The 12,490-nt window shown below is 52.5% G+C and overlaps 1 protein-coding gene across 1 annotated transcript; it reads right to left on the bottom strand.

The window, feature by feature from the left end:
• Positions 1-605: 605 nt before the first annotated feature.
• ZNF579 (zinc finger protein 579) lies at positions 606-4,220 on the bottom strand. Its single transcript, XM_049900570.1, has 2 exons — positions 4,107-4,220; positions 606-2,720 (listed from the first exon to the last, which is right to left on the bottom strand). The coding sequence occupies exon 2, from the start codon at positions 2,716-2,718 to the stop codon at positions 1,042-1,044; it is 1,677 nt and encodes a 558-aa protein (XP_049756527.1). The 5' UTR covers positions 2,719-2,720; positions 4,107-4,220; the 3' UTR covers positions 606-1,041.
• Positions 4,221-12,490: the final 8,270 nt, after the last annotated feature.

Raw genomic sequence — 12,490 nt, 5'->3', positions numbered from 1 at the left:
GACTTTTTGCAATGGTGGAATGTTCTGGATCTGTGCTGTCCAATATGGTAGCTACTGCCCACATGGGGCTACTCAGGGAGTGCTTGAACTAGTGTGACCGAGAAAGTAAATTTTTAGTTTTATTTAATTTTGATTGTTTTGTTTTAAATTTACTTGCTTTAAATTTGAATAACCATGACTGGCTAGTGGCTACCATACTGAATAGCAGGGCTCTGGGGTTCCAGCTCTGCAAGGCTAGGGACTTGGCTGTCTTCTCCACAGGATTGCCAGGGCCTAACGCCATGCCTGGCACTGAGTGAGCGCCTGGCAAATGTTTGTTGAATGAATGTGTTTAGAGATTCCACAGGGATGGGGCCGGGGGGTGGGGGTGGAGGCGTGTGGCTGAAGACTACCTGAGCAGATCTTCGTGTGTCTTTGAGCACCCCTGTTTCTTCTCAGCCCCAGGTTCCTGGGTTTGGTGGAGTCCACCATGTTCCCTGATGGGAATACCTACCTCCTTCCTCCACTACACCCAAGCTCAGAGCCTGGTGGGCAAACCTTAACTCGCCCCAGGCCCCATCAGCCACCCCCACCTCCACAGACAGCCTCACTCTCTTCAGGTTCCATGAACTCACATTTATTCAGACAGACTTATGCAGACAGACAGAGGGACAGGGACGAACCTTTGCTCACTGGGGACCCCCAGGGTCTGGCTGTTCCAAAGAGGGTGATGGTGTCCAGTGTGTATGTGTAATGGGGGACCAGCAGGCAGTGGTGTCTCCACCAGCCTCCATCCCTCTGGCCAATTGTCCTCAGCCTCCTTCTTTCTCCAAATCGTCCTGCCTTAAGACACATATTGGAGCGAGAGGTTCCTAACCAGCACGGGGGGGCCTGGGAGTGGGTGATGGAGAGGGCCTGTGGTCCACGGCACTCCCTCCTTAGTGTCAAGGGCTGGGAGGGGAGGGGTGGGTAGGAGGCAGAGGGGCCTTCCTTCAATTTCGCTCCTCCATATTGCAAACCGTGGGGAGGAGGGCTCAAACGGGGAGGGGGGTAGTGTGAGGGTCAGGAGGCCAGGTCCCCCAACCCCCGCAAGTGGGCCTTGCTGTCGACCTCTTCCTCCTCCATCTCGAAGGCGGAGTGGTCTTGGCTGTCGAAGCAGGAGGCGCTGAGGAAGACAGGGGGCGCGAGCGGGGACCGGGGTGGGGTCCCCGGGGAGGGGGGCTCCTCCTTGATGTGCGCGACAGGCAGCGGCAGCCCGGGCTCCTCCTGCTCAGCCGGCGGTGGCGGGGGTGGCGGTGGTGAGGGTGGCGGCGCCTGGGCCTGCAGCGCCTGCAGGGCGGCTGCGCGCTCAAGCTCCGCGCGGTGGCAGCGCTGGTGGCGCAGGAGGCTGTAGGCGCGCGAGAAACGGCGCGGGCAGCGGGGACAGGGGTGCGGCGCTGGCCCCCCGGCATGCACCTGCGCGTGCCGGGCCAGGTCGGCCAGCCGCTTGAACTCGCGCTGGCAGCGCACGCACTGGAAGGGCCTTGCGCCAGAGTGGGTGACCCCGTGCTGTCGCAGGTGCGCCCGGCGCCGAAAGCCCTTGCCGCACTCGGGGCACCAGAAGCGGGGCTCCCCCGCCGGGGGCCGCGCCGGCGCCGTGTCCCCTCCGTTCTGGCCGCCCTCACCGCCCTCCGAGGCCGCTTCGGCCCCTGTGCCTCCCTCAGGCCCTTTCCCTGAGGTCCGCGTCCCCGCGGCCTTGTCGTCCTTCTTGGCCGGCAGTGGGGCCAACAGGCTGAGGGCCCCATGCACGCGGCGGTGCTGGCGGAGGTAGGAGGCGAGGCGGAAGGCCAGGCCGCAGTCCGGGCACACGAAAGGGCGGTCGGTGGAGTGGACCAGACGGTGGCGGGACAGCGACCAAGGCCTGGCGAAGGCCTTGAGGCAGATGGAGCACTGGTGTCGCTTGGGCCTCGGTGGCGGCCCGCCCTCGCCCTCCTGGTCACCCTCGGGCCGCAGACACGGGTGTGCCTTAAGCTCACCCTTAGTGGCGAAGGCCTCACGGCAACGCAGACACAACAGCGTCCAGTCGGCCTGGAGCAAAACCTGCTTCTCCTCCTGCCGCCCGGCCGCCAGTGCCAGCTCGGCCCGCAGCTCAGCTGCCCCGGCCTCGGCCTCCTTCTCCTCGGACTCGCGGGGCTCGGTCAGCACAGAGGCGGCCAGGGTGCCGGGCTCCCCAGCTGGCCATGGCTCGGTCCACGCTGCCTCCTCTGGGGCCCCCGCCGCTGCCACCGTGGTGGCTTGCTCATCGCCCGCGTCTTGCGAGCCCCAGCTGGACTCGGTTGCCTCCTTGCCCACGCGCTCGATGGCCAGCTCCACCCCGCCGCCCGCGTGCTCCTGGGCCAGGTGGCGCCGCAGCTGGGCAGGCTCCGGGAAGGTGCGTGGACAGGCGGCGCAGCGCAGCGGAGGTTGTGGGCCGTGGCCACGCAGGTGACGGGAGAGGTGAGCCGGTCGGCGGAAGGCCTTGGGACACAGGGGACAGGCGTGGGGGCGCAGGCCCGAGTGGCTCAGTCGGTGCCGGGAGAGGTAGTAGGGGAAGCGGAAAAGGCGGCCGCAGGTTGGGCAGGGAAGGGGCGCCCGGGGGGCTCCGGCGCCTCCTCGGCCACAGCCTCGGCCACGACCACGGCCACGACCTCGACCTCGGCCACGGCCACGGCCACGGTGAGGTGGGCTGCCCTGGGCAGGTGGAGGGGGCTGGGGGTCCATGCCTGCGGGGAGAAAGGGGAGGGGGGGAAATGGAGAGATGGGGGAGGGGACAGAATAAAGGGAGAAACAGAGAGATGCAGAGACAGAGAGGATCAGCCAGGGAAAGGAGATGGAGAAAAAGGCAGAGATGTCAGAAAGACACAGAGAAGAGAGACAGAGAGACAGGAAGAGACAGAAAGACAGGAAAAGACAGAGGAGAGACACATGGAGAGACAGAGAAAGAGACAGGAAAAGACAGAAATGAGAGACAGGGAAGGAAAGACAGAGAAAGACAACAAAGATAGAGATGAGAGACAGAAGTAGAGACAGAGAGACAGAGACCAAGAGAAACAGAAAGTTGGGATGGTGAGAGATAGAGGACAGAGAGATAGCGGAGGAACCCAGCAGAGTGAGATGGAGATGCAGAGACAGGAGACAAAGAGATTTAGAGAACCAAAGGCAGAGACAGTATAAACACAGAGATCAGAAGAAGGGCAAAGGGAGATAAGGAGAGAGAAGAGGACAGAAATGCAGACAGTAAAGGAGACACAGAGGGAGACCAAGTCAGCAAACTGCCTTTGCTCTGGGCCCCAGGATGGGCATGTGTGGAGGTGCTGGAACAAGCCCAGGGGGTCAGAGTGTAGGGGGTGGAATTCAAAGTCTGGAGGCCCTAGAAATGGGGGGGGGGGGGTGGGTGTTCTATCCCTGGGGCTGGAAGAGGCCAGGGAGTAGGAGGACTCAGATTCTTGGATCTGAGGGAAGAGGCTGGGGGCTTGGACCTTGGGTGTGTATGAGGGGGGGCCGGGGTTCGGACTCCTGGATGTGAGGGAGGAGGGAGCTGGGGCACTGGACTCCCGGGTGTAAGGGAGGAGGGAACTGGGGGCACCCAATTCCTGGGTCTAAGGGAGGATGGGGCTGGGGGTCTGGACTCTGGATCTGAGCGAAGAGGGGCTGGGGCAGGTACTCCTGGGTCTGAGGGAGGAGGGACTGGGAGTTTGGACTCCTGGGTCTGAGGGAGGAGGGGGATAGGGTCCGTGACTCCTGGATCTGGGCGATGACAGGGTCCGGAATCTAGACTCCTGCACCTGGAGGTACAGATTCCTGGTTGCCGATGGAGGAGGGGGCTGGGGGGGTGGGGCTGGGGTCCTAAGGCAAGGGAGAGGAGGTAGCTGGGGACCCGCTGCTCGAAATCTCCAGGCAGGAGCAAGCTGAAGGCCTGACCCCTGAACCCGGAGACAGGCTGCTGGGCGCAGGGAGCCCCAGGTCCCCGAAGGGGGCCAGCCCCCTGCCCTGGGCCCAGCCCGCGGCTCCCATAGGCATGATCAGCAGAATCCGGGCGGTAGGTGGAGGCCTTGCAGCGTTCCCAGCCCGGGGCTTGGGGCCCTGATCCCGGGGCGCCCGCTCCTTACCTCCGCCGCCTTGGCTCCTTTCTTCCCCCGCGGCCGGCCGAGCGCGGACGGTGGCGGCGGGGAGGGAGGGGGCCCGGAGCGTGCTAGGGGCTGGAGGAGGCTGGGCTCGGTGTCGCCGCCTAAGCCTTCCCCCCGGAAACCCAGCCTCGCGTCCCAGCCGGAGAGAGGAAAGCCTAGCTGGGAGGCCGGAAGCGGGAGGACTGGGGGACCCAGGGGGCGGGGAGCGAAGGAGGGCAGCCCGAACTCCTGGGTCCTATGAGGGGAGAGGGCGGGGACCTATCCTCTGTGCTCCCCAAGGGAGGAGAGGGCTGAGGGCCTACGAGGCTGTGCTCAGTTACACACACACACCCCAACAGATGCACATATTCATTCATTCCTTCAACAAATACACATTTATCAGCTCAGTCTGTGCCAGGCACTGTGCTGGGCCAGGGGGACAGCAGGCGGGGTGGGAGATGAATGGGGCAGTGACAGAGGCTTCAGGGAAAGGGCTGGGACTCCGGACTACAACCTGCTTCCAGCCTTCACTTGGCTGTCCTTGGAGCCTCAGTTTCCCCCTTTGTAATAAACACTGCATATATTCATTCGCCCCTAAGCAGCTCATGTTTACCAAGCACCTACTATAGACCAGCTCTGCTGTGTTTAACTACATAATATTCAGCCACCCCTGTTGTTGTTAGCTGCCATCAAGTCAATTCCGACTCATAGCGACCCCATGTAACAGAGTAGAACTGCTCCATAGGATTTTCTAGACTGTAATCTTTACGGAAGTAGATTGTCAGCTCCTTCTCCCACTGGTTGGTTTGAACTATCAACTTTTTGGTTAGAAGCCCAGCAATTAACCATTTTCGCCACCAGGGCTCCTATCCGACTTTCCCATGTCATTGTCGTGAAGTGGATTCCGACTCATAGCGACTCTATAGGACAGAGCAGAACTCTCTGTCCCATTTGGCTTCCAAGGCTGTGATATTTACTGAAGCAGATCTCTGTGTCTTTCTTCCTTGGAGCTTTGCTAGTGGGTCCAAACTGCTGACATTTAGGTTAGCAGCTGAGTGCTTAACTACTGTGGCCACCAGGGCTCCTTTAACCGACTCTAAGCCAACAATATTTACTGTGCACCTACTATAGCCCAGCTCTGCATATACTTAGTGACATGTATTCAAACAATCCTAAAGTGGTGCGAATGGTTAAGTGCTTGGACTACTAGCTGAAAGGTTGGCAATTTGAACCCACCCAGAGGCACCTTGAAAAAAAGGCCTGGCAATCTGCTTTTGAAAGATCACAGCCTCGAAAACCCTATGGAGCAGTTTCACTCTGCACACAAGAGGTTGGCATAAGTCTGAATCGACTTGAAGGCAACTAACAACAACAACAAAAAAAACAAACTCCTTGCCATTGAGCCGATCCCCACTCATAGCGACCTTATAGGACTGGGTAGAACTGCCCCATTGGATTTTCAAGACTGTAAATCTTCACGGAAGCAGACCGCCATATCTTTCTCCCGCTGGTGGGTTCAAAGCACCAACCATCCGGTTAGCATCTGATAACAAGCAAATAGTATTTACTGAGCATCTACTATGGGGTAGCGCTGTCCTTGGTGCTGGAGCTACTGTGGCACAGGGCCTGTCGAAGCCAGTCTCCATGGAGCTATAGTCTGATGGGAGAAACAAACAGACAGAGACCCCAACGCATTCTTGGAGGGGTGGTCTAAAGGAGGGAGCACAGTATGTTGTGGGAACACGGAGAAGAGAGAAAGGCACTGGGCTGAGCTCACACTGGGGTAAGGATGATCTGAGAAGTCTTCCTCAGGCAGTGTTTCATCGGAAATCTATGAGATGACAGCCAGGGGTTAGGGGTGGGAAGAGGAAACAGGTGGTAACTGGAGAGAAATGTATCAACATGGCTACATATTGAAAACCTATTCTTGAGCCAAAAATGCATGTTGCACAAGTACACCGTCAGCTTGATGCTATTTGTTGAAGGTTAAAAATATGCTAAACATTGTTGGTCAGAGTGTGTGGAGACAAGCCCTTTCATCCATGGCTGGGCAACAGCCTTAATGAGCCAGTGGTCCTGGGATGTTATTCTTCAGAGAGATCTACTCAGTAATGTGCAAAACAATGACTTGTACCAGGGTAATCATTGCAATATTGTGCATCTGGGCAAAAGATTGAAAACAACCTAACACCCATCTGTCTTAGTTATCTAGTGCTGCTATGACAGAAATACCACAAGTGGATGGCTTTAACAAACAGAAGATTATTTTCTCCCAGCCTAGAAGTCTGAATTCAGGGTTCCAGCCCCAGGGGAAGGCTTTCTCTCTCGGTCAGCTCTAGGGGAAAATTCTTGTCTCTTTTCAACATCTGTGGGTCCACTGTTTGTTGGAGATCTCCATGTGTCTCGGCATTGATCTTCCCCTGGGTCTAGGAGCTTCTCAGCGAAGGGACCCCGGGTCCAAGAATGCTCTCTCCTCCCAGCTCTTCCTTCTTGGTAGTATGAGGTCCCTCTCCTCTCTGCTCCTTTCTCTCTTTTATATCTCAAAAGATTGACTCAAGATACAACCGAATCCTGTAGATTGTGTCCTGCCTCATTAACATAACTGCCTCTAATCCTGCTTCGTTAACATCATAGAGGTTAGGATTCACAACATATAGGATAATTACATCAGATCACAAAATGGAGGACAACCACACAACACTGGGAATCATGGCCTAGCCAAGTTAACACACATCTTGGGGGGACACAATTCAATCCATAACACCATCAGTAAGTGTTATGGGTTGAATTGTGTCCCACAAAAAAATATGTTGAAGTCTTAATCCCTACTACCTGTGAGTGCAAGCTTGTTTGGAAATAAGGTCTTTGAAGATGTTAGGGTTCACATGAGATCATACTGTAGTAGGGTGGTTCCTAATCAAATCTGAGTTGCATACTTATAAAAGAGCAGAGACACAAAAGAAAGAAGACCATGTGAAGATTGAGAAAGAGATTGCTGTAATGTGTCTACAAGCCATGAAACACCAAAGATCGCTGACTAACACCACAAGCTATGAGAGGCATGGAACAGATTCTCCCTCAGAGCCTCCAGAAGGAACCAACATGGTCGACATGCTGATTTCAGACTCCCAGCCTTCAGAACTGTGAGACAAAAAATTTTGGTTCTTATCATTCACCCAGATTGTGGTAGTTTGTGATGGCAGCCCCAGGAAGCAAATCCAGTTGAGAATTGGATAATAAACCATGACCAATCTACCTAACAGAATACTATGCATCCATCAAAAAAAGGATGAAGACGCATATTAGGTATAACCACAGAAAGACTTCAAGGGAAAATGTGAAGTAGAAAAAAGAAGAAAGGTGGAGAACAGTCTTTCTAACCATCTGTGCTTTTTTTTTTTTTTTAAGTAAATTATGTCTGGAAGGACAGACAAGAAACTGACAACATTGTTGAACTCCCAGGAGTGAAACTTATTACATTCACTCCTTTTGTACTCTTTGAATTTGAATTGTGAATGTGTTAAATAATCAACATGAGATAAATTAAAATGACAATAAAGAATAGCTTTGTCTTGTATTTTACATTAAATATGAACTCATGTACTCCTCATTACCTTATGAAAACTAAGAGGTTTCAAAGCTAGGGTCAGTACTCTTACGCACTTTACAATGAGATGGGAGAAATGATAGAGGGTCAGGAGCATGATTTTTTTTTCTTTTTGGAGATGGGCAAGACAATCAGATCCTGGAGGGGTAGCCAGGTAATTGGGTGTATCTCTAATATTTTAAAGCTGGTAGGTGTCCCTGGGTGGGGCAAAATGGCTATCACTCCCCTACTAACCTAAAAGTTGGTGGCTCAAACCCACCCAGCAGTGCCACAGAAGAAAGGTCTGGAGATCTGCTTCTGCAAAGATTGTTGTTGTTAGGTGCCGTTGAGTCAATTTTTGACTCACAGGGACCCCATGTGACAGAGGAGAACTGCCCCATAGGGTTTTCTAGGCTGTAATCTTTATGGGAGCAGATTGACAGGTCTTTCTCCTGTGGAGTCACCGGGTGGGTTCAACCACAAACCTCTTGGTTAGCAGCCGAGCACTTCATTGTTTGAACCACCAGGGCTCCTCGGTAAGAATGGAACTCTACTACACTTTAACACATGGGGTTGCCATGAGTCAGAATCAACTCAACAGCAAAACGGGTTTGATTTGGTTTGGTTTTGGTTTAGTTGGTATATGGATGTGTGGGATTTTGTTTTGTTTTACTTTTTATTTATTGTAGTAAAATACACATAGCATAATTTTTTTTAACCATTCTAAAGTGTACCATTCAGTGACGTTAAGTGTATCCATGATATTGGGCAACCACCACCTCTATCTAGTTCTAGAACTTTTTCATTGCCCCAAATGGAAACCCCATACCCATTAGCAGTCACTCTCCATTCCCCTTTCCCCTCAGCCCCTAGAAACCACAAATATATTTTCCTTTTCCTATCCTGGATACTTCATATAAATGGGATCACACAGCATGTTGTAACCTTTTGTGTCTGGCTTCCTTCATTCAGCATTAATGTTTTCAAGGTTCATCTACATTGTCGTGTGTATCAATGCTTCACTCCTTTTTGTGGCCGAATAATATTCTGTTTTGTATGTACCAGATGTTGTTAATCCATCCATCTATTGATGGACCTTCTGGTTGTTTCCACCTTTTGGCTATTGTGAATGGTGCTGCTATGAACATTCCTGTACAAGTTTTCATTTGAATACCTGTTTTCAAATCTTTTGCGTATATGCCTTGGATGTGTGTGTGTTATTTTCTTAACTATATTCTAAAGGCTTCAAAGATTTTATTTAAAAAAAAGAAGAAAGAAGAAGAGAGGAGGAGGAGAAGAAAGAGGAAGAGGCGGCGAGTCATTATCCAGGAATAGGAGTAAGGAGGTTGGAAAGAAAATTTTAAGCACATGGGGGAAGGAGGTCGTCGTGACTCGGGGGCGTTTGGGGCCCTGGACTGGGGCATAAAATGCGACCAGTGTGGCTGGAGTTGCAGGAGCTACTGCGCAGGACCACGTAGTTCCAAGCTTGGACTCATTCCGAACGCACTGAGAAGCAATTGAAAGGGTTTTAGGCAGGATAGTCACATGATCCGATTAGTGTTATAGAGAAATTCCTCGGGGACCCTCGTGGAGGCCCGGCCGGATGCGGGGGAGACCTAGGCCAGGAGCAGGGGGGAGGCGGGGCAGCTGGCCAGGTGAAAACCGAGCTAGGAGAAAGCTCCCAGGGAGGGGGCGGGACTTGGCGGTGATGGACTCCAGGCTGCACTCCTGGCTGCCAATCCCACTGCATCAGCCTTCTCATTGGCCTCCTCGCTTCCAGCCTCCCTCCGGTACCCTAGTTCGAAACCTGATTATGACAGGCCCGACACCCTCCTTGGCTCCCCAGCTCATTCGGAATAAAAACCGCGGCCTACTAGGCTACCCTCACCTCATTTCCTACCTCTGTCCCTCTTCTTACCTCCGCTTGGGCCACACAGCCTGTCTTGCACTTTCTGGACTCCGAGCCTTTGCTCCCGCACTTCTCTCAGATCTCTTCAGAGACATGCGCCCGGTCCACCCTAGCTAAAATAACCCTCCTGATACCCTCTACTCCTTGTTATTGTTTTTAGGGGCAGACAAGTTGATTCCAACTCATAGCGACCCCAGGTACAACAGAAGGAAAGGCTGCCTGGTCCTGTGCCATCTTCAGAATTGTAATGTTTGAACCCATTGTTGCAGCCACTGTGTCGACCCATCTTGCTGAGGGTCTTCCTCTTTCTCTGATCCTCTACTTTATGAAGCATGATGTCCTTCTCTAGGGACTGGTCTCTCCTGATAGCATGTCCAAAGTATGTGATCGAAGTCTCATCATCCTTGCTTCTAAGGAGCACTCTGGCTGTACATCTCTGCTCTTTACTCTGCCTTATTTTTCAACACTGTATTTATAATGTGAGCAGCCCTGGTGGTGCAATGGTTTAGCCTTTGGCTACTAACTGAAAGGTTGACAGTTTGAACCCCTTCAGTGGCTCTGCAGGAGAAAAGCCTGGCAACCCGCTTCTGTAAAGATTATGACTTAGAAAACCCTATAGGGGAGCTCTACTCTATCACATGGGTTTGCCGGGAGTTGGAATCGACTCCAGGGCACCCAAAGACAACATTTACAACGCAGCCAAACATTAGGCTCCTTCTTAATTTTCATGTCGAATGCCTTTCTCCCTTCCCTTTAGAATATAACTCCATGAGGGCAGGATGTTATTTCGTTTTGCCTGTTTGCTTAGAACTCGGCTTCCAGCACAGTACTTAACACAGACAGCCCAACCAAACCAGCTGATGTCCAGTTGACTCTAACTCATGGTGACCCCACATGTGTCAGAGTAGAACTGTGTTCCATAGGATTTTCAGTGGCTGATTTTTTTGGAAATAGATCCCCAGGACTTTTTTCCAAGGTGCCTCTGGGTGGACTTGAACCTCCACTCTTTCAGTTAGGGGCTTAATATGTTGACCATTTGCACCACCTCACGGGCTCCTGGGCACAAACGAGGGGCTCAACATATATTTGTGGATGGACACCCAAGGAGGAGTCAGGTGGACTCGGGTTTTGGATACTGGAGGATGGCACATTTCTAAGAAGGGGCAGATTGGGGTGGTGGGGACACATGGCTTACAGAAGAGCACGGATGTCGCCCAGGGCTTCCAGACAGTTGACTGCACCAGTCCACCTACAGGAGTCAGCTCCACCAACGTGTGGGAGTCGGGGGTCATCAGCGACTGGCTAGTAATTGGTGTTTTGCAGAGGTTAAGATTGTCCTCACGGTAAACCACCCTGCCCCCACAACCTCAATTAGCACATCTATAAAATGAGGCGAAGTGGAACCAGTTAGGTAAAGGGTCCAGGGCAGGGCACTTGGCAAAAACCAAACCTGTTGCAATGGAGTGGATTCTGACTCACGGTGACCCCATGTGATGGAGTAGAGCTGTCCCATAGGGTTTACTAGACTGTAATCTTTAGGGAGGAGATCGCCGGGTCTTTCTCCCTCAGAGCCGCTGCGTGGATTCAAGCTGCCAATCTTTAGGTTAGCAGCTGAGAACTTAACCACTTTGCCACCATTTGCAAATGGTTTGGGATATGATTTGAGTTTATTCCTCTATCATCTCGGAAAGAACACCCAAGCGGGCAGGGGAGAGAAAATGCTGAAGTGGAGGTGTGGTGGGTGGGAGCCTCCAGCTCCTGGAGTACCTTTTCATTACTCCATAGCCGTTGGCATCTCCATGACAACTCTGGTGCTTTTCCAAGCTCTCATGGGAGGGGGGCGCTGAGCCTGTCTCTAAGCAGGTCTCAAGAGGGCGGGCTTTGCCCCTGGGGGCGGTGCCTGTCTCCACAGGTGGGTCTTAGAGGCAAATGATATTTTTACCCATAAGGGGTGAGTGTGGTTCCTGGGTGGTGGTTGCTGAGGGAAGAGAAATATTTCTAAGATTAGTGTCTGCAGGGGCTGACCTTGTTCCTAAGGAGTGGAGCCTTTTCAAATGAATGATTGTGGAACTCCAATCAAGAAGTCTCTCTCGAACACCAAACTTTTACTTGTTTTCTTAGATAGACAGACAGACAGACAGATAGATAGTGGATAGTCAGTCCCTGGGTGGTATAAAGTTTAACACTCTGGGCTGCTAACTGGAGGACTGGAGTTTCAAATCCACCCAGACGTGCCTGGAAAGAAAGGCCTAGCCACCTACTTCCAAAAAATCAGCCACTGAAAACCCTGTGGAGCACAGTTCTACACACATAGGGTCGCCATGAGTTGGAATCGACTGGACAGCAACTGGTTTTTGTTTATCCATTGTCATGTTGATGGACATTTTGGTTGTTCTGAGTTTTGGACTGTCAATCACACTGATGTGAACGTCCTTATACGTGTTTCCTGGTGCAGGTGAACAAGAGTTTCTTTAGGGTTTGTACCTGGCAGTATAGTATTGCTACTTCACAGAATATGCACATCTTCAACCTTATTAGAGAATACTATTTTGTTTTTGTTGTTAGTTGCCGTCAAGTTGATTCCGACTCATGGTGATCCCCTGGGTGTCGCAAACGGTTAAGCAAATGGTTAAGAGCTCAACTACTACCTGAAAGGTTGGGGGTTCGAATGAAACCAGAGTTTCCTTGGACGATCAGCCTGCTGATCTGCTTGGGAAAAGTCACAACCTTGAAAACGCTATGAAGCCCAGTTCTATTCTGACACACGGTGGGGGGCGGGGGCATGCCAATCTGTTACCAAAAAACCAAACCAAAACCATTGCGGTCGAGTTGATTCTGACTCGTAGTAACCTTACAGGACAGAGTAGAACTGCCCTGCAGGGTTTCCACAGC

This window comes from Elephas maximus, chromosome 11 (genome assembly GCF_024166365.1).
Source record: "Elephas maximus indicus isolate mEleMax1 chromosome 11, mEleMax1 primary haplotype, whole genome shotgun sequence".
NCBI lineage: Eukaryota > Metazoa > Chordata > Mammalia > Proboscidea > Elephantidae > Elephas > Elephas maximus.
The sequence above is the reverse complement of the archived record's forward strand: the minus strand, read 5'-3'. Positions and strand labels throughout refer to the sequence as shown.

What these genes read in the sequence shown, in the direction of transcription:
- ZNF579 (XM_049900570.1), bottom strand. Translation starts at nt 2,718, where the DNA reads ATGGACCCCCAGCCCCCTCCACCTGCCCAGGGCAGCCCACCTCACCGT.